The sequence below is a fragment of the Crinia signifera genome, chromosome 6, assembly GCF_055691185.1.
Source record: "Crinia signifera chromosome 6, ASM5569118v1, whole genome shotgun sequence".
Taxonomy (NCBI): Eukaryota; Metazoa; Chordata; class Amphibia; order Anura; family Myobatrachidae; genus Crinia; species Crinia signifera.
In genome coordinates, this window is record NC_139222.1 from 7,845,741 (window position 1) to 7,868,046 (window position 22,306).

The following is a 22,306-nucleotide window of genomic DNA, read 5'->3' on the forward strand; positions in this document are numbered from 1 at the left end:
GGGGGTGGGGGGGGGTGTGACGCGAATCGCCACAAGAAAAAATCAACACAGAAAGGTCAACACATGTAAATGTTGACATAAGTGTGGCACTTCATTGGTGTCCATGTCGACACATGAGAATGAATATGAAAACATTCAAAAAATGAAAAAAAAAAACTTAAAAAACTCATGTCAACCTTTTTCATTGTCGACCATAGCCATGTCAGTGTTTTCCATGTGCAATTTAATTCTGGAGCTGCCGCGAATCGCAGGGGGGTGCCGCGAATTGTGGGAGGGGGGGTCGCGGGGGTGGGTCCCGCGAATCACGGGAGGGGGGGTTACGGGGCGGGGGTTGCGGCGAATCATGGGAGGGGGGGTCGCGGGGGTGTGCCGTGAATCACGGGAGGGGGGGTCACGGGGTGGGGTGCCGAGAATCGCGGGGGAGGTGTGTGTGTGTGTGCCGTGAATCGCGGGAGTGGGGGTTGTGGGGGGGGTGGTGGGGGGGGGTGTGACGCAAATTGCCACAAGAAAAAATCAACACAGAAAGGTCAACACATGTAAATGTTGACATAAGTGTGGCACTTCATTGGTGTCCATGTCGACACATGAGAATGAATATGAAAATATTCAAAAAATGAAAAAAAAAACTTCAAAAACTCATGTCAACCTTTTTCATTGTCGACCATAGCCATGTCAGTGTTTTCCATGTGCAATTTAATTCTGGAGCTGCCGCGAATCACGGGGGGTGCCACGAATTGCGGGAGGGGGGGGGTCGCGGGGTTGGGTGCCGCGAATCGCGGGAGGGCGGGGTTCACAGGGGTTCCGGTGGGGGTTTGCCGCGAATTGCGGGAGGTGGGGGGTCACGGGGGGTGCCGCGAATCGCGGGAAGGGGGGTTGCGGGGGGTGTGACGCGAATTGCCACAAGAAAAAATCAACACAGAAAGGTCAACACATGTAAATGTTGACATAAGTGTGGCACTTCATTGGTGTCCATGTTGACACATGACAATGAATATGAAAACATTCAAAAAATGAAATAAATCTTCAAAAACTCATGTCAACCTTTTTCATTGTCGACCATAGCCGTGCCAGTGTTTTGCATGTGCCATTTAATCCTGGGGCTGCCGCGAATCGCGGGGGGTGCCGCGATTTGCGGGAGGGGGGGGGGGTTGCGGGAGAGCGGGGTTCATGGGGGTTCCGGTGGGGGGTTGCCGTGAATTGCGGGAGGGGGGGGTCGCGGGGGGGTGCCGGGGTGTCGCGAATCGCCGTAGGGGGGGTTGCGGGGGGTGTGACGCGAATCGCCACAAGAAAAAAATCAACACAGAAAGGTCAACACATGTAAATGTTGACATAAGTGTGGCACTTCATTGGTGTCCATGTCGACACATGAGAATGAATATGAAAATATTCAAAAAATGACAAAAAAACTTCAAAAACTCATGTCAACCTTTTTCATTGTCGACCATAGCCATGTCAGTGTTTTCCATGTGCAATTTAATTCTGGAGCTGCCGCGAATCACGGGGGGGTGCCGCGAATTGCGGGAGGGGGGGTCGCGGGGGTGGGTGCCGCGAATCGCGGGAGGGCGGGGTTCACAGGGGTTCCGGTGGGGGGTTGCCGCGAATTGCGGGAGGTTGGGGGGTCACGGGGGGTGCCGTGAATCGCGGGAGGGGGGGTTGCGGGGGGGTGTGACGCGAATCGCCACAAGAAAAAATCAACACAGAAAGGTCAACACATGTAAATGTTGACATAAGTGTGCCACTTCATTGGTGTCCATGTCGACACATGACAATGAATATGAAAAAATTAAAAAAATTAAAACTAAATCTTCAAAAACTCATGTCAACCTTTTTCATTGTCGACCATAGCCATGTCAGTGTTTTGCATGTGCCATTTAATCCTGGGGCTGCTGCCTGCTGCGAATTCAGCACAGATGAAGGCAATCACACATTAAGAGGAAAGTCCAGGAACAGAGCGTTATAGACACAGACACCCACTTTGAGTGACAGATGTAGCCAAATATATAGGAGATAATAATAATAATAATAATAATAATAATATGTAATGTAAATGTATAAGGTATATAAAACTGTAACATTCATTCTGTCACCAGCTTGCAGTCAGTAGTGATTGCTTGCTCATTGTATGCTTAACTTGGAATAAAGAATCTTCAAGGAAACTTATCAATTATTTCTGCCATAACAGAATGTCTGTGTGCGCGTGTACAGAGCCAGATTAAGGTCTAAATGGGCCTGGAGCTGAAAATTATCAATGGCCTATTATGCACAATAATAGGGGTTGCGGCCATGTGGGGGGCGTGACCAGTGTTCTGGTTGGGTGTCTGCTCATGGGTGTGTCTGTATTTGTGTAAATACTTTCAACTAATTATATATGCCTGGAAAAGGCATGGGGCTGGCATAAGAAAAATGCAGTGAGATATATTGGCGGGTGCCCTCCAAAGGTGCACATGCAGGATACCGATGTTCTAAGATACTTGCGGGGTGAGGCGGCACTCCCGTCATAAAAAAAATACTGAAAGCCGAAACTTGGTAGACAACATTTCAGCACCTTTTATGTGGCTACCTAAATTTACCAAACCATATACCACTTATACAAATCATGGGTACTTGTTTCCTAGCACGGCCACAATCGCGGGCATCGGGTGTAATTTTTAGTGGTCTGCGACGCGACCGACGCGATGCCCCCGATTTCCCATTGAAATGCATTGAAAAAAGTCAAAATCGTGTCCGTCGCGTCGCAGGCGTCTAAAAAAGGCTTAAATGGTCCAGACGCGATGCCCCCGATTTCCCATAGGAAACAATGTTAAATTCCTTAATTTAACCGCGATGCCCCCGATTTCCCATAGGAAACAATGTTAAATGGCTCAATTTACCCAAATCATCATAGGGAACAATGGTAAATGGGCCAGAAACCCCCCAAAACACCCCTGAACAGTGAAATGTCCCCCCAAAAGTAGTTTACGCCACCCCACGATCAACGTGAACCCGAAGCGTGGCGCGCGCAGCGTGCCCGCGAGGGGCGGCTGTACGCGTCCTCTGACCTTTTCATACCCCCACTATCCACGTCGGCGTGGAGTTGAGAATAGAATAGTGTGGCGAGCGCAGCGAGCCACCGAGCCCGAAGCGTGGCGAGCGGACGCGGACACCTTCACAGGTAAATGCGTCCCATCGCGTGCTTCACAGGTATCCGCGTCCGCTCGCCACGCTTCGGGCTCGGTGGCTCGCTGCGCTCGCCACACTATTCTATTCTCAACTCCACGCCGACGTGGATAGTGGGGGTATGAAAAGGTCGGAGGACGCGTACCGCCGCCGCTCGCCACGCTTCGGGTTCACGTTGATCGTGGGGTGGCGTTAACTACTTTTGGGGGGACATTTCACTGTTCAGGGGTGTTTTTGGGGGTTTCTGGCCCATTTACCATTGTTCCCTATGATGATTTGGGTAAATTGAGGCATTTAACATTGTTTCCTATGGGAAATCGGAGGCATCGCGGGTAAATTGAGGCATTTAACATTGTTTCCTATGGGAAATCGCGGGCATCGCGTCGGTACCATATCACCCAATTTTTTAGTGCATGCGATGGCCGCGATGCCCCCGATTTTTACTAACGATGCCCACGATCATGATCGGTGTGGCCGTGCTAGGAAACAAGTACCAAATCATGCAACACAATAGTAACCCCCTTATACTGTACTTGCCTCTTACACATTGTGCCACATGGAATGAGCCAAAATTCACACTGACTGAGCCAAAATTCACACTATGGCACACAGATTAAGGCAAAATACACATTTTGCCACATGGATTGAGCCAAAATACACATTATTATACCAAACAGATTGAGCAATAATGCACAATATGCTTCACAAATAGGGGCATTGCGCGCTGAAGGCGTGCATTAAAAATTTACACCATAATGCCCGTTACATGTTAAGCCAAACACCATATTCTCCATTATGTATTATGCCAAACACCATAATGCCTATGAAAAATGATGCTACTTAAGTGTTGCTTACCAACATGTTCATTGCCAGGGGTTCCATGCTTATTGCCAGGGATTCCATGCTCATTGCCATGTGGGATTACATGCTCATTGCCAAGGGGGAATACATGCTTGGGGTAACTGGGGATAGCCGCCGCCGGGCAGAAATGACAGCCATTGACAGCTGGGCAGAGAGCAGGGGGTTGCCTGGCTGTATTCAGAGCACTGCATGTCCCGGCTATTTGTAATAATACCCCTTTCACACCAGAAAATGCAGGGATTTACCCGGGAATATGGCCCCAAGATCATGCAGGGACATTCCTGGACTGGACCGTTTTACACCAGCCTAGTCCCTGCATTTTTTTGTGTGAGGGGGAGAGAAAACAACCCCGTCCCCCTTTAAACAACCAGCTACATCTTCGGAACCAACTGACCGATTTACATGTAGGCTTCAAATGATTTTGGTCCCGTGAAACTGGGCCATTTGGTTCCAAAGAAATCTGTCAAACAACATGAACAGCCATGAAATTACATTTCAGAAATGAAAAAAAATTGGTTTACCCACAATATCTCTAGAACCAATGAACCCATATGGACCAGGTATCAGATTGAAGGCCCAGCGATTTGGGTTCGACTGAGATCAACCTCAAGCTTCTGTGATGCCGGAGGGGGAACTGGCAGCCGTTGGAACCGGGTGGAGGTCGGAATTAGCGGGTCCCATGTTATCCTATGGGGAAAACGTTCCAGGTTTGCCTGTCGGTATCTCTGGTTCCCGGGGGGCTACCGACACGGGGCTGGGCTCGTTGGAAAGCTCTGGCCCTCAGCTACAGAATGGGCCTATTTGGAGAATGGGCCTGGAGCTGTAGCTCCATCAGCCCCATTGTTAATCCGGCCCTGCGCGTGTACATGTGGTAGGAAATATAGATTGTAAGCTCCACTGGGGCAGGGACTGATGGGAATGTTCAACTATACTCTGTAAAACACTGTAGAATATGTGCGCTATACATAGTTGCCTCCCCTCCTGCATTCTGCAGGAGACTCCCTGACATAGCAGCTATCTCCCTCTCTCCCTCATTAGTCTAGCAATCTCCCTCATGTCACCTAGCCCACATTACACTGTTTTTTTTTTTTTTTATTCAGTTTTATTTATGCATTTTAAAAAGAACAATATCATATTTAACACTAAGACAAGTACATAAAAAAATCACAAAATCTTGTACTAATACATGATTACACATAATATGTTAATACATATAATACATACACAAACAATTAGACAGTCACCTACTCCGGCCTAGGCTCCAACTGATTGGATCTTTATATTTTTAAACCAACACCCTGTCCATTATTGCCTCACTCTGGGGTTATCATAACTTTAGGCATTACTTTCTGGGGGCCTATATATCCCCTACTATCGGGCAAATACAATTAGACTAATATATTTCATACCTGAGACATAATAAAGAGACTCAACAAAACAAAAGGAGAGGGAGAGAGAGAGAGAAAAAGAAAAAAAAAAAACACATCAAGGTTATGATATGAGGATTTAATACCTTTGTCCATCTATTTTCTTTCCTCCCTAATCGTGAATTGTGTTTAAGTGTTGTATTAGTGCTTAAACTACTACTTATGATCTTTATACTAAAGAGACACAAAAAAAAAAAAAAAAAAAAGGAAAAGACCACCTTATCCACAATTCCACACCATAGAGGGGGTTCTCTCCTACCAACGGCTCTGCCCCCATTCACAAACAGAAATCATGTGCCAGTGTACAGTATTTCTAAATATATGTGCCCATATTACCTACAAAAACATTCTCATTTAATATATGGCTTGTTGCCCAAATCTCACAAAACATTCTCATTTGATATAGGCATTATTGCCCAGATCTCACATAATATATATGACCACGAGTGAAGAGAACAAAAAAAAAAAAAAAAAAAAATTAAATAAAAAAAATAAAAATAAATAAATAAAAATAAAAATAAATACATTTCTTTCTTTCCTCTCTCTTCTCCCTTCCTCCCCTCCCCCTCCCCTCCTCACCCAGCTACTTATCCAAGCAAACACTACACCGCTATTTATCTTAATTGTTGTGACATTTTATAGACACTAGACCGGATCCACAGTCCCCATATCTTCATGTATTTGGGGATAGCGCCTCTAATAGCAAAGTTATACCTCTCATGATTACATATATCATTAACCAGATTCAGCCATTCTTGCACACTCGGTTCCCGGGATGGTAACCAATATCTGCCAATAATAACTTTTGCCACCGCTGCTATATTGGCAACTAATTGTTTCTCCGCAAACTCCCCATGGCCTACTTCCCATACCCCAAAAATCAGGTTTTGCGCTGATAAGAACCTCTGGTTAATTCCAATTTCTCCCAGTATTCTTTTAACCTCATCCCAAAACTTTTGCAAAACCTCACAATCCCATATAAGGTGCCAAAAAGATCCCTCCATCAACCCACACTTAGGGCATCTATCTGATTGGGCACGATCCATTTTTTTTAATTTAACCGGGGTAATATAAATGCGGTGTAGGATGTTAAATTGCACCTGTTGAATTCTCATTCCCATAGTGGCTCTACTTGGGGCAGCCAATATCTGTCTCCATTCTAACTCCTCCACACCTGGGAGGTCCACAGCCCATTTATCTCTTAAGCCCTGTAGATCGTTACTTTGACTCAAGGACGATAAGAACTTATATAGCTTTGATAGGCGCTTCCCCCCATTCAGTTTCTTAATAAATCCTTTACAGGGATTCTCTATAATATTAATCACCCCTACATCTCCAATTTGTGTAAGTGCACTCTTTATCTGGAAATATCTAAACAACATATTTCCCGGTAAATTATATTCAGATTGTAGCTCTGGGAAGGGTTTTAACTGACCATTACGGTACAATTGACCCAATGTTTCAATGCCAACCCTGCCCCAAATTGCGCTGCCGACTAGCTCTTTTATATCTTTTAGCATCGGAATGGAGAATAACGGGGTATCAGGGTCATAACCATCATAGCTGCAGATCTTACATACCCATTTCCAATTCCATGCTGCCTGTACTAAGATCGGGGGCACATTACTTCGTAACTCTTTTAACATCAGCCACTGGTTCGGTGTCACATTTTCTCCTGTACAATGTACCAACTCCAATGCTTCCTTGGTAATCTCACCATCCCTCAACCAAGTACTTAAGTGAACCAATTGCGCGGCAACATAATAAGCCTTAATATTGGGGACTGCTAACCCCCCATTGTTCCTATCCCTATATAGGGTTTCCAGTTTAATCCTAGGTTGCTTGTATCGCCATATAAAGGAAGAGAAAATACTATTAATTTTGTTAAAATAAAGATCTTTAATATAGACCGGTGAATGTTGAAGAACATATATTAACCTAGGTACAGCGGCCATCTTAATTAAGTTCACTCTTCCAATCTGGGTAAGCGGTAATTTAACCCAGCTTCTACATTTATGCTTAATATCCCTAATCAGAGGAATAAGATTATCCACAATATAATCTGTAGGGCAATTAGAAATATAAACCCCCAGATATCTAAATTTCGCAGCTTGTTGTACGGGGAAGTCTACTGACAACCTAACATCCCCTTCCCCCTTCCCCAGGGGCATCAAATATGATTTCCCCCAGTTAATTTTTAAACCGGAGTAATTACCAAATTCCCCAAGCTGGTCCAAAATAGAGGGAATAGCAGTTTCAGGATTGGGTACTCCGACTAAAAGATCGTCCGCATACAACGATACTAAATTAAAGCATGGAGGAAAGCCAGATGCCATACCTCCCATGCTTTTCCTCAATAAGCATGCTAGTGGTTCCACTGCTACCGCAAAGAGTAGCGGGGAAAGGGGACACCCCTGTCGGGTACCCCTCGAGAGAGGGAAGGGGGGGGTTGTATACCCATTTACTGTAATTCTAGCCCTAGGGTTTTTATAGAGTAGAGAGACCCATTTAACAAACCTCTCCCCAAAGCCAAATCTCCTAAGAGTTACCCATAAATAGTCCCACTCTATAGAGTCGAATGCTTTTATGGCATCGAATGAAGCCACTGCCGCATTGATGTTTCGCGATTCTACAATCTGGATATATGAAAGGACCCTCCTCAGATTAATCGATGTTGACTTACCGGCCATAAAACCAGTTTGATCTGGATTGATAATGTAATTGATAATTTTATTCATACGATTCACCAAAACTTTGGCCAGTATCTTAGCATCAGGCCAAAGTTTTGGTGATCCAATCTCCCTCAGGTCACCTAGCCCACATTACACTGTTACATCATAGTTACCTCCCCTCCTGCATTCTGCAGAAGACTCCCTGACATAGCAGCAATCTCCCTCTCTCCCTCATTAGTCTAGCAATCTCCCTCATGTCACCTAGCCCACATTACACTGTTACATCATAGTTACCTCCCCTCCTGCATTCTGCAGAAGACTCCCTGACATAGCAGCAATCTCCCTCTCTCTCTCATTAGTCTAGCAATCTCCCTCATGTCACCTAGCCCACATTACACTGTTACATCATAGTTACCTCCCCTCCTGCATTCTGCAGAAGACTCCCTGACATAGCAGCAATCTCCCTCTCTCCCTCATTAGTCTAGCAATCTCCCTCATGTCACCTAGCCCACATTACACTGTTACATCATAGTTACCTCCCCTCCTGCATTCTGCAGGAGACTCCCTGACATAGCAGCAATCTCCCTCCATCCCTCATTAGTCTAGCAATCTCCCTCATGTCATCTAGCTCACATTACACTGTTACATCATAATTACCTCCCCTCCTGCATTCTGCAGAAGACTCCCTGACATAGCAGCAATCTCCCTCTCTCCCTCATTAGTCTAGCAATCTCCCTCATGTCTCCTAGCCCACATTACACTGTTACATCATAGTTACCTCCCCTCGTGCATTCTGCAGGAGACTCCCTAATATAGCCGCAATCTCCCTCTCTGCCTCATTAGTCTAGCAATCTCCCTCATGTCAACTAGCCCACATTACACTGTTACACCACAGTTACCTTTCCTCCTGCATTCTGCAGGAGACTCCCTGAAATAGCAACAATCTCCCTCTCTCCCTCATTAGTCTAGAAATCTCCCTCATGTCACCTAGCCCACATTACACTGTTACCTCCCCTCCCGCATTCTGCAGGAGACTCCCTGAAATAGCAGCAATCTCCCTCCCTCTCTCCCTCATTAGTCTAGCAATCTCCCTCATGTCACCTAGCCCACATTACACTGTTACATCATAATTACCTCCCCTCGTGCATTCTGCAGGAGACTCCCTGACATAGAAACAATCTCCCTCTCTCCCTCATTAGCCTAGCAATCTCCCTCAGGTCACCTAGCCCACATTACACTGTTACATCATAGTTACCTCCCCTCCTGCATTCTGCTGGAGACTCCCTGACATAGCAGCAATCTCCCTCATGTCACCTAGCCCATATTACACCATTACATCATAGTTACCTCCCCTCCTGCATTCTGCAGGAGACTCCCTGACATAGCAGCAATCTCCCTCTCTCCCTCATTAGTCTAGCAATCTCAATCATGTCACCTAGCCCACATTACACTGTTAATTCATAGTTACCTCTCCTCCTGCATTCTGCTGGAGACTCCCTGACATAGCAGCAATCTCCCTCTCTCCCTCATTAGTCTAGCAATCTCCCTCATGTCACCTAGCCCACATTACACTGTTACATATAGTTACCTCCCCTCCTGCATTCTGCAGGAGACTCTCTGACATAGCAGCAATCTTCCTCTCTCCCTCATTAGTCTAGCAATCTCCCTCATGTCACCTAGCCCACATTACACTGTTACATCATAATTACCTTCCCTCGTGCATTCTGCAGGAGACTCCCTGACATAGAAACAATCTCCCTCTCTCCCTCATTAGCCTAGCAATCTCCCTCAGGTCACCTAGCCCACATTACACTGTTACATCATAGTTACCTCCCCTCCTGCATTCTGCTGGAGACTCCCTGACATAGCAGCAATCTCCCTCATGTCACCTAGCCCATATTACACCGTTACATCATAGTTACCTCCCCTCCTGCATTCTGCAGGAGACTCCCTGACATAGCAGCAATCTCCCTCTCTCCCTCATTAGTCTAGCAATCTCAATCATGTCACCTAGCCCACATTACACTGTTAATTCATAGTTACCTCTCCTCCTGCATTCTGCTGGAGACTCCCTGACATAGCAGCAATCTCCCTCTCTCCCTCATTAGTCTAGCAATCTCCCTCATGTCACCTAGCCCACATTACACTGTTACATATAGTTACCTCCCCTCCTGCATTCTGCTGGAGACTCCCTGACATAGCAGCAATCTCCCTCATGTCACCTAGCCCATATTACACCGTTACATCATAGTTACCTCCCCTCCTGCATTCTGCAGGAGACTCCCTGACATAGCAGCAATCTCCCCCTCTCCCTCATTAGTCTAGCAATCTCAATCATGTCACCTAGCCCACATTACACTGTTAATTCATAGTTACCTCTCCTCCTGCATTCTGCTGGAGACTCCCTGACATAGCAGCAATCTCCCTCTCTCCCTCATTAGTCTAGCAATCTCCCTCATGTCACCTAGCCCACATTACACTGTTACATATAGTTACCTCCCCTCCTGCATTCTGCAGGAGACTCTCTGACATAGCAGCAATCTTCCTCTCTCCCTCATTAGTCTAGCAATCTCCCTCATGTCACCTAGCCCACATTACACTGTTACATCATAGTTACCTCCCCTCCTGCATTCTGCAGAAGACTCCCTGACATAACAGCAATCTCCCTCTCTCCCTCATTAGTCTAGCAATCTCCCACATGTCACCTAGCCCACACTACACTGTTATATTTTTTGGGGAAAAAGGAATGAGAGACAGATACAGTTACAGTGAATCATCAGCACCATTTCCCAGCACTGAAACAAGTATAGTATCTCTTACTAACTGCTCTGGGTATCATCTACATTTGGATATAAGTTATTATATAAAAGATTCCTCTCAGACGTAGCAGTACACACCCACGATTCTAGGTGCCACGTTCACAATCTCTTTTCACAATTTCTCCATATATGGAACTAGACACGACCTTTGGGTGGAGCATGACACGCCCCCTCAATTGGGCACTCTGCAAAATTCTACTACCAACTATAATCTCCCTGAAACTAGTTTCCAAAAGTAGGCAAGTATGGCGCTATAAATAAAACTGGTAATAAATAATAATATTAATAATTACATATTTACTACTACAAATGGGTACAAAAGCTGATACTCACGGTTGGTGGGAGTGGCCATTATGCAGCAGCCAGTGAGATCTTATATATCCTAGTAGAAAATAAAATGCAGATTATTGTACATGGATACTTTCCTGCGGCTTCATTGAGTTACCGCTCAGGTCACATGATACACATCAGCCAACCAGCAATTAGGACGCACGAGTGTCCCTATTTGTTAAGGTCAAAAGTTGGGAGGTATGATATAGTACAGGGGTAAGTAATCTGCAGAGCTCCAGCTGCTGAGGTCACATAATACACATCAGCCAACCAGCAATTAGGACACATTACCAGTAACCTTTCTATAATACATCTATTATAGGATCTGTATATAGTACAGGGGTAAGTAATCTGCAGAGCTCCAGCTGCTGAGGTCACATAATACACATCAGCCAACCAGCAATTAGGACATATTACCAGTAACCTTTCTATAATACATCTATTATAGGATCTGTATATAGTACAGGGGTAAGTAATCTGCAGTGCTCCAGCTGCTGAGGTCACATAATACACATCAGCCAACCAGCAATTAGGACATATTACCAGTAACCTTTCTATAATACATCTATTATAGGATCTGTATATAGTACAGGGGTAAGTAATCTGCAGTGCTCCAGCTGCTGAGGTCACATAATACACATCAGCCAACCAGCAATTAGGACATATTACCAGTAACCTTTCTATAATACATCTATTATAGGATCTGTATACAGCATACCCTCCAACTGTACCGGATTTGCCGGTACAGTACCGTTTTTTAACGGTCTGTACCGGCAAATAAAACCTGTACCGAATGTACCGGTTTTTGTGCCCTTAGCCGACTCACCCAGGCTTGCCAAGCATGAAGTGCGGAGTGCAGCAGAGATAGCTGCTTTAGGCTGAGTGAGGAGTGAGGACTCCCGGCGGACCAGCGTGTGTGTGGCCGCGGCGCGTCATGACGCGTCGCACACAGGGGACAGGGGACAGGGCTCCGGGCGCGAAGAGATAGCTGGCAGCTGCTTCAGCTATCTCTTTCTATAATGGAATACACTGGCAGCGGGACCCGGGTCATCAGGTGCAGCCAGCGGCGGCCGGAGGCTGGACTAGCACATACTGTAGGTTAAACTTTAATTTAAATAAATCTCTTCTCATTCTCACTTCTTGTTACGTGCTGCAGCTCAGTCCTATGACATGTGATGGCTGCTGACATATTAAATAATGCATTTATTTTCAATCTTCTGCCTACAATTTTATGAATAATCTAGAATGTAAAAAAAAAGATTATTCATAAGTTATTGTAGGCAGAACATTGAAAATAAATTCATTATTTATTATGCCAGCAGCCATCACATGTCATAAGACTGAGCTGCAGCACGACACATTAAAGGAATTTGCCCCAACAGCACTTAAAGTGCTCCTAAAGTTAAGAGTATCACCTTATAAAAAAAAAAAAGCCCAGTACACATTTGGAAAGGAGGCATGACCACGCCCCCCATTTAACCATGACCACGCCCCATTTGCATGTGACCACACCCCCTTTCTAAATGTGTACCGATTTCTGCCCTTCAGATGTTGGAGGGTATGATACAGCAGGGTTGCCGACCCTCCCGGAATTCCCGGGAGTCTCCCGAAAATCGGGTCCTCCTCCCGGCCCCCCGGAAGGGTGGGCAACCCTCCCGGAATCTGGGGGACCCCCCTGAGCCCCCCGAATCGCGGCATTTAAATGCCGCAATCCGCGGGTCTCAGAGGAGGGGGCGGGGCTAAAATGGCACAATCGCGTCATTTTAGCCACGCCCCCTCCATAGAGATCAGTCATTTTTCCTGTTTCCCGTAATGGGGGCGGGGCTTAATGACGTCACAGTCAAGCCCCGCCCCCCGATCGGGTAAGGAAAGTCTCCTCTCCGGGCTTCTCCCGGAGAGGAGCATTTATAAGTCGGCAACCCTGTGATACAGTACAGGGGTAAGTAATCTGCAGTGCTCCAGCTGCTGTGGTCACATGATACACATCAGCCAACCAGCAATTAGGACACATTACCAGTAACCTTTCTATAATACATCTATTATAGGATCTGTATATAGTACAGGGGTAAGTAATCTGCAGCGCTCCAGCTGCTGTGGTCACATGATACACATCAGCCAACCAGCAATTAGGTCACATTGCCAGTAACCTGTCTATAATACATCTATTATAGGATCTGTATATAGTACAGGGGTAAGTAATGTGCAGTGCTCCAGCTGCTGTGGTCACATGATACACATCAGCCAACCAGCAATTAGGACACATTACCAGTAACCTTTCTATAATACATCTATTATAGGATCTGTATATAGTACAGGGGTAAGTAATCTGCAGCACTCCAGCTGCTGTGGTCACATGATACACATCAGCCAACCAGCAATTAGGACACATTACCAGTAACCTTTCTATAATACATCTATTATAGGATCTGTATATAGTACAGGGGTAAGTAATCTGCAGAGCTCCAGCTGCTGTGGTCACATGATACACATCAGCCAACCAGCAATTAGGACACATTACCAGTAACCTTTCTATAATACATCTATTATAGGATCTGTATACATACCTCCCAACTGTCACGATTCCGTCGGGACAGTCCCGATTTTCGGGTCCTGTCCCGACGTCCCACCCGCGGCAGGCATTGTCCCGCTGCGGGGGGGTGGCAGTTGGGAGACCCCCCAATCTAGTAGAATAGACGCTGTGCGCATGCGCACAGCGTCTATTCTCGTATGAAAATGAGGTCGCGGCTAATTAGCATAAGCCACGCCCTCATTTGCATACACCCCGCCCCCTTTTCGGGCGCTCGCGCGGCTTCGCCGCGCGAGTGTCCCTATTTCATCCGGACACAAGTTGGGAGGTATGTGTATATAGTACAGGGGTAAGTAATCTGCAGTGCTCCAGCTGCTGTGGTCACATGATACACATCAGCCAACCAGCAATTAGGACACATTACCAGTAACCTATATATAATACATCTATTATAGGATCTGTATATAGTACAGGGGTAATCTGCAGTGCTCCAGCTGCTGTGGTCACATGATACACATCAGCCAACCAGCAATTAGGTCACATTGCCAGTAACCTTTCTATAATACATCTATTATAGGATCTGTATATAGTACAGGGGTAAGTAATCTGCAGAGCTCCAGCTGCTGTGGTCACATGATACACATCAGCCAACCAGCAATTAGGACACATTACCAGTAACCTTTCTATAATACATCTATTATAGGATCTGTATATAGTACAGGGGTAAGTAATCTGCAGTGCTCCAGCTGCTGTGGTCACATGATACACATCAGCCAACCAGCAATTAGGACACATCACCAGTAACCTTTCTATAATACATCTATTATAGGATCTGTATATAGTACAGGGGTAAGTAATCTGCAGCACTCCAGCTGCTGTGGTCACATGATACACATCAGCCAACCAGCAATTAGGACACATTACCAGTAACCTCTCTATAATACCATACCCTCCAACTGTACCGTTTTAGCCGGTACAGTACCGTTTTTTTAACAGTCTGTACCGGCTAAAACAAATTGTTCCGATTGTACCGGTTTTATGGTTGAGCCAGCTCCTCCTTCTGCAACTCATGATAAGCTATAAGATCGATTGGGCCCGGCGGGTGTTATGAGTTTATTTTGGCCCTTACAGCGGCTCTCACCCGTTCCCAGGGGTGCATTGCGCCAGGTCCCGGCCAGCGTGTGTCGCACCATGACATCACATTTCACCGGCGCGGACCCTCCTGAAGTGTATTTGCCGGAAGCCGCGGTCATGGAGCAGCAGTTCAACTGAGTTGCAGGATCAGTGGCTGGAGATGAGGGCACTCAGCGGCCGGGAATGTGTTTCAGAAGTGGCAGCCTGTGAGTTAAACAGGCAAGGAGCACTACAGTATGTGGCATTGTGCAGGAGATGGAAGCAATAATAGTATAGAGACCTAGAGAGGGGAATAAATTATCATGTGGCTGTCACACTTGTAAGATTGGTAATTTGCGTTGCAGGAGGCACACTCTTTGATGTAATGTGTATGTTACGGTGGTGGTGCTATTGTTGCAGACTGATGTGTGTCAGGAACTAGTACTGGACTGTTGCTGTGGATGGAGAGAACGGTGGTATTGGTCAATTGGGGATAATATAATACATACAGTATATGGGGAAAAAATGGCTAGTAAAAACTCGGGAAGGGGGCCTGGCCACACCTTCCCTTTGCAATTGACCACGCCCATTTACAAGTGACCACGCCCCTTTCTGGATATGTACCGATTTCTGCCAGTCAAATGTTGGAGGGTATGATAATACATCTATTATAGGATCTGTATATAGTACAGGGGTAAGTAATCTGCAGTGCTCCAGCTGTTGAGGTCACATGATACACATCAGCCAACCAGCAATTAGGACACATTACCAGTAACCTTTCTATAATACATCTATTATATCAGGGGTCCTCAAACTTTTTAAATCGGGGGCCAGTTCACTGTCCCTCAGACTGTTGGAGGGCCGGACTATAGTAAAAACAGAAACAATTGTACACAGTAACGGCAGCCACCACAACAGACAGGCGTGGGGGATGTACAGTGCATGCTGCGCAGTGTACATATATACAGTATATATATGTACATATATATATATATATATATATATATATATATACACATATATATATATATATATATCATTTTAAATATTTTGGTATAAAAAAAACGCACCTCTAACAATAAGAAAACAGTCAAGAGTAGACTGTGTGTGGACTGGGACACTGTCAGTGTCTGCTCAGTGCCACTGCTCCCTCCCTGCTGGCTTCTCGTCCGGCTCCTCTCTCTGGATTCTGGAAGCTACTGGTCCCCTCTCTGCAGTGTGTGACGTGATGACATCACACGCATAGGAGAAGCTTAAAAAAGAGACAGGTCAGACCAGCAGACACTTATGCTTCCCCTGACGTCCCATGCCACGTCCATTCGCCAGCCAGCCTGCCCGTCCATCCTCCCAACTCCCAGCTTTGAGGCAAGTGAGAGTGACTGACTGTGATTTCTGCGCCAGCGCTTGGGCAGCGGCAAGCCCGGGGGGCCGCATAAAAGTCCTCAGCGGGCCGCATCTGGCCCGCGGGCCGTAGTTTGAGGACCCCTGTATTATAGGATCTGTATATAGTACAGGGTAAGTAATCTGCAGCACTCCAGCTACTGTGGTCACATGGTACACATCAACCAACCAGCAATTAGGACACATTACCAGTAACCTTTCTATAATACATCTATTATAGGATCTCTATAAAGTACAGGGGTAAGTAATCTGCAGTACTCCAGCTGCTGAGGTCACATGATACACATCAGCCAACCAGCAATTAGGACACATTACCAGTAACCTTTCTATAATACATCTATTATAGGATCTGTATATAGTACAGGGGTAAGTAATCTGCAGAGCACCAGCTGCTGTGGTCACATGATACACATCAGCCAACCAGCAATCAGGTCACATTACCAGTAACCTTTCTATAATACATCTATTATAGGATCTGTATATAGTACAGGGGTAAGTAATCTGCAGTGCTCCAGCTGCTGAGGTCACATGGTACACATCAGCCAACCAGCAATTAGGTCACATTACCAGTAACCTTTCTATAATACATCTATTATAGGATCTCTATAAAGTACAGGGGTAAGTAATCTGCAGTACTCCAGCTGCTGAGGTCACATGATACACATCAGCCAACCAGCAATTAGGACACATTACCAGTAACCTTTCTATAATACATCTATTATAGGATCTGTATATAGTACAGGGTAAGTAATCTGCAGCACTCCAGCTACTGTGGTCACATGGTACACATCAACCAACCAGCAATTAGGACACATTACCAGTAACCTCTCTATAATACATCTATTATAGGATCTGTATATAGTACAGGGGTAAGTAATCTGCAGAGCTCCAGCTGCTGTGGTCACATGATACACATCAGCCAACCAGCAATTAGGTCACATTACCAGTAACCTGTCTATAATACATCTATTATAAGATCTGTATATAGTACAGGGGTAAGTAATCTGCAGAGCTCCAGCTGCTGTGGTCACATGATACACATCAGTCAACCAGCAATTAGGTCACATTACCAGTAACCTTTCTATAATACATCTATTATAGGATCTGTATATAGTACAGGGGTAAGTAATCTGCAGTGCTCCAGCTGCTGAGGTCACATGATACACATCAGCCAACCAGCAATTAGGACACATTACCAGTAACCTATCTATAATACATCTATTATAGGATCTGTATATAGCATACCCTCCAACATTTGAAGGGCAGAAATAGGTACACATTCAGAAAGGGGGCGTGGCCATGTGGAAGGGGGCGTGTCACAACACAAAAGGGGCGTGACATTACACAACACATCGTAATGCCCGTTACACATTTTAGTAAACGCCGTAATGCCAATTACACATAAGGCCACACACCGTAATGCCTATTACACATTGTACAACACATCGTGATGCCCATTTACATACTAAATAACAAACCATAATGCCCATTACATATTTGATGCATAAATGCTGCTTACCTACATGCTTATTGCTAGAGGGTTCTTTCTTGATGCCAGGGCTTCATGTTTGATGTCAAGGAGGATTTGGCTTCATGCTTGTTGCCAAGAGGGAGTGCATGGCATGTTGCCAAGGGGGAATATAATGCTATAATGCCGATTGCAAAGGGTGGGGGACTTGCTCGTTGCCAAGGGGGGGGAGAAAATGCTGTTGACAAGGGGAGGAATTGCTCGTTGTCAAGGGGGGGGAGAAAATGCTCTTGTCAAGGGGGGGGGATTGCTCGTTGTCAAGGGGGAGCCGCCGGACACACACAATTGAATAAAATGATAGCCGGGCAGAGAGAGCAGGCTGTGCGCGCTGCCCGGCTGTATAGTGTAAGCAGCGGCAGCATCCTCGTCCCTGACCCTCACTATTTTCAATTCTCCCGCTGGGCGCCACGGCCGCGAGCCAATAGGAGGTCGCGGTCAGACAGCCAATCATGAGCGGCTGCTAGACCGCGACCTCCTATTGGCTCGTGGCTGTCCACTGACTCCAGCCTGAGCCTAGGGAGAAAGAGCCTGCCCTGGGCTGGGCCTTGAATTACGCGGCAGAGACTATGCTGCTGCTGCCGCCGCTTTAGGTAAGCAGAGGGCAGAAACTAAATCCAGCCGGGCAGCGCACAGACAGCTCACTGCTGTCTGTGCGCTGCCCGGCTCTGAATTCGGTACATTCGGTACATGTTTAATTTGCCGGTACAGACCGTAAAAAAACGGTACTGTACCGGCAAATTCGGTACTGTTGGAGGGTATGATATAGTACAGGGGTAAGTAATCTGCAGTGCTCCAGCTGCTGTGGTCACATGATACACATCAGCCAACCAGCAATTAGGTCACATTACCAGTAACCTTTCTATAATACATCTATTATAGGATCTGTATATAGTACAGGGGTAAGTAATCTGCAGTGCTCCAGCTGCTGTGGTCACATGATACACATCAGCCAACCAGCAATTAGGACACGTTACCAGTAACCTTTCTATAATACATCTATTATAGGATCTGTATATAGTACAGGGGTAAGTAATCTGCAGAGCTCCAGCTGCTGTGGTCACATGGTACACATCAGCCAACCAGCAATTAGGACACATTACCAGTAACCTTTCTATAATACATCTATTATAGGATCTGTATATAGTACAGGGGTAAGTAATCTGCAGAGCTCCAGCTGCTGTGGTCACATGGTACACATCAGCCAACCAGCAATTAGGACACATTACCAGTAACCTTTCTATAATACATCTATTATAGGATCTGTATATAGTACAGGGGTAAGTAATCTGCATACCCTCCAACATCTGATTAGTGTAAATCGGTACAACTCTGGAAAGGGTCGTGACCACTTGTAGAGGGGCGTGGCCAAAAGCTCTGTACATAAAGTTGGAGGGTGTGCAACACCATCCAAGCATCATGTCAGTATGCAGGATTACATTTCCCAGGATACATTGCAATGTACCCATATAACATGCCCGTAAGAAGCCAGCTGCCACGTCAGTCCCCCGTCCCCACAATGAGACTATACAGGACAGCTGAGTGCATAGTTCCCGGCAGCAGAGCCTGGAGGGCATTATTCTCGTCATTACACACAGACACAGTGTGGCCGGCCTCTGCTCTACAGGGTGCAATACCCACCACTGTGCACGCTGTTTCCCACATTACCCCCCCACACACTCACTCAGACACCGGTAGCGCAGAGTTGGGCAGCAGCGACTTGTTCCGTTGGGACTGTCGCCCGAGCCGGCATGTAATATATCCACCGCTCGGGGGGGAAGGTCCCTGCTGCAATGGTAGAGGGCACTGGGAGGGGGGGGGGGAGCGGCTCACACATGCCGCACCCCACAGGCGTGACGTCCCCCAACCGATGTCTCTCCCTAAGCAGGGACGGACGGACCTGCATGTCCCACCGCCGTTCACCCTGGGAGATGTAGTCCTGGCCTGCCACTCCCTCACACTCCCTGGGAAGCAGTCAGCAATGGTATTAACTACATTTCCCAGGGTGCACAGGGTCCCTCAGCCAGAGCTTAATAAAATTGGTTCAATCGGTACGCTTTATTTTAGCTGATACTGGGCCTTATTCTGGTTGGAGCGGCCAAACGTGCGTACGTTCGCTATTAACGTACGCTATCCGCACGCGGCCGTTGGGGTTAAGTCCACCCACAACTCAGCCGCATACGTACGGGCATAAACAACGTAGAAGGGGAGTGGCGTACAATTGAGCGTACGCCAACGTACACGGACGGGCCAGCCCTTACACTCCGACAACTGGCGTACAACAGAGCGTACACCACCATTTACGGACGTCTCTCGTCCGTCTTCCCACCGCCTTCTTGCGGAGATCTGAGCGTACGCCAGCTTGCACGGACGGGTCCCTATTGTTTTCAATGGAAAACTCAGCTTATGTCACCGCTCGTGAGAGTGAGCGTACGTCCGTGTACGCTGACATACCCTTCATATATATGGACCTGCAAATCTTGCCTTTCAACTATAATTATGAAAATTAATTAATTGATTGAATTAATTAATGTGCAAAATAGTGGTCAGGGGCTTAAAACATTGCTGAAACATCCTTTGTAGGTGTTAGATGTGGTTTATGTTATTGTATCATAAATACAAAACCTATGTTTGTATTAGAGTGAACACGTTGACACATGTCGACTTGTGTAGATTGAGTGTGCTACTGTGTAAAGTCTATGAAAGCACGTAGTGAATGTGTCTAACTGTTTAGCAAATACCTACCTTAGCATATATAAGCAGGTCTTAAAAAGATTCTTACCTTAAATTAAACAAACCTTTAAATGTCGAGAAGTATAGAAAGATAAGCTTCCAATGTGTTTGCGTGCTGTGTGTGGCTTGCAGGTAGTGAAATCATGGTTTGGACTTAGTAGACTGCAGCATTGCTTATTACATTCAGGTGTATGTGTTTGAGTAGGAATCAGCGTTAATTAGCAAACTCAGGCGCACGCTGGCATGCGGTATCTGTAGGGGTGGTTTGAGATGGCGGTTGGCGGACGCCTGTTTTGTGTCCGAAATGAACGGTGCCTTAGTCGATCGTGCGGTAGTAGCACTGCTCATTTTTGGTGCACACCCCCGTGTACGCCCATATTTACGCCCATTTTCCCTCATTATTTCGGCCGCTCCCCTCTTCACGCCCCTATGCCGCCCCCAATACCCGTACACTCGCGTACAGGTTTTTTCGCACGTAGAGACCCGTCCGTAAGCGTTGGTGAGTGGTCGCGCCTGCGCATTAGCGAATGTACGCATGCGCAGATCATAAAAAAACCCGGGACGTACGCGTACGGCCCGGCCGCTCCAACCAGAATAAGGCCCACAGACTGGTAAAAAACGGTACAGTTGGAGGGTATGAATCTGCAGAGCTTAAGCCACTGAGGAAAAAGAAAAGGTTTCCGACGGGCCCGTGCTAGGAAACAAGTACCAAAGAAAACAATCGAGTCTCCAGACTGTACTCACCAATGTCTCCATTTTTCTCTTTAGACATCTGCCACAGTGTTAGCATGTCGTAAAAAATAATCATGGCAAGGCATGCTGGGATGTGTAGTTCCACAGCAGCTGGAGTGTCACAGTGTCAGCATGTCCTAACAGAAAGAAACATTGCTAGGCATGCTGGGATGTGTAGTACCACAGCAGCTGGAGTGTCACAGTGTTATCATGTCCTAACAGAAAGAAACATGGCAGGGCATGCTGGGATGTGTAGTACCACTGCCATGGTGTTAGCCTATCCTAACAGTAAGAAACAAGGCTGGGCATGCTGGGATGTGTAGTTCCACAGCAGCTGGAGTGTCACAGTGTTATCATGTCCTAACAGAAAGAAACATGGCCGGGCATGCTGGGATGTGTAGTCCCACAGCAGCTGGAGTGCCACAGTGTTATCATGTTCTAACAGAAAGAAACATGGCTGGGCATGCTGGGATGTGTAGTCCCACAGCAGCTGGAGTGCCGCAGCTTCCTACCCCTGATGTAGAAGGCAGCACAGATACATTCCCATGTGATGAGTCTTACCTGAGGAGCTGCAGACAGGGGACAGTGCTGCCGGCTTTGGTCTGACCCCGCTGGTAGCAGATGTATGAGGGATCGGTCAGGTGGATGCTCAGTAAGACTATACAGAGGAGCTGCTGTACCGTACACAGGCGTGACAGACAGAAATACAGAGTAAGGAAGTGAGAGTCCTATACTGCACAGAGAAGCAATAATGTCACATTTCCTGTTATTTGCAGAACTTTCGTGTGGTTTGTGATCTTTTTCCTGGTATTATTGCTATACGTGAACAAATTGCGCCACAGGGGGTTTGCAGTGACCTGCTCATCGGTGCTTATACTACTATCTCCATGCAGGAAACTTAGGGGCACTGGCATACCTCCCAACTGTCCCGCTTACCGCGGGAACGTCCCGATATTTGGGGACGTTCCCGAGTCCCGCCCGGGGCCGCCATTGTCCCGCGGTGAGGGGGA

At 46.5% G+C, this 22,306-nt stretch overlaps 1 protein-coding gene across 2 annotated transcripts in view; it reads right to left on the reverse strand.

The window, feature by feature from the left end:
• Positions 1-21,979, reverse strand: part of LOC146007443 (NACHT, LRR and PYD domains-containing protein 3-like) — a 253,821-nt gene extending 231,842 nt beyond the window's left edge. For both annotated transcript variants that reach the window (XM_083145793.1, XM_083145792.1), the window contains exons 1-2: positions 21,858-21,979; positions 11,269-11,317 (exon numbers count right to left, since the gene is read on the reverse strand). In XM_083145793.1, coding sequence (XP_083001919.1) covers positions 11,269-11,287 — 19 coding nt within the window. In that variant the 5' untranslated portion in view covers positions 11,288-11,317; positions 21,858-21,979. The remainder of the gene's footprint in view (positions 1-11,268; positions 11,318-21,857) is intronic.
• Positions 21,980-22,306: the final 327 nt, after the last annotated feature.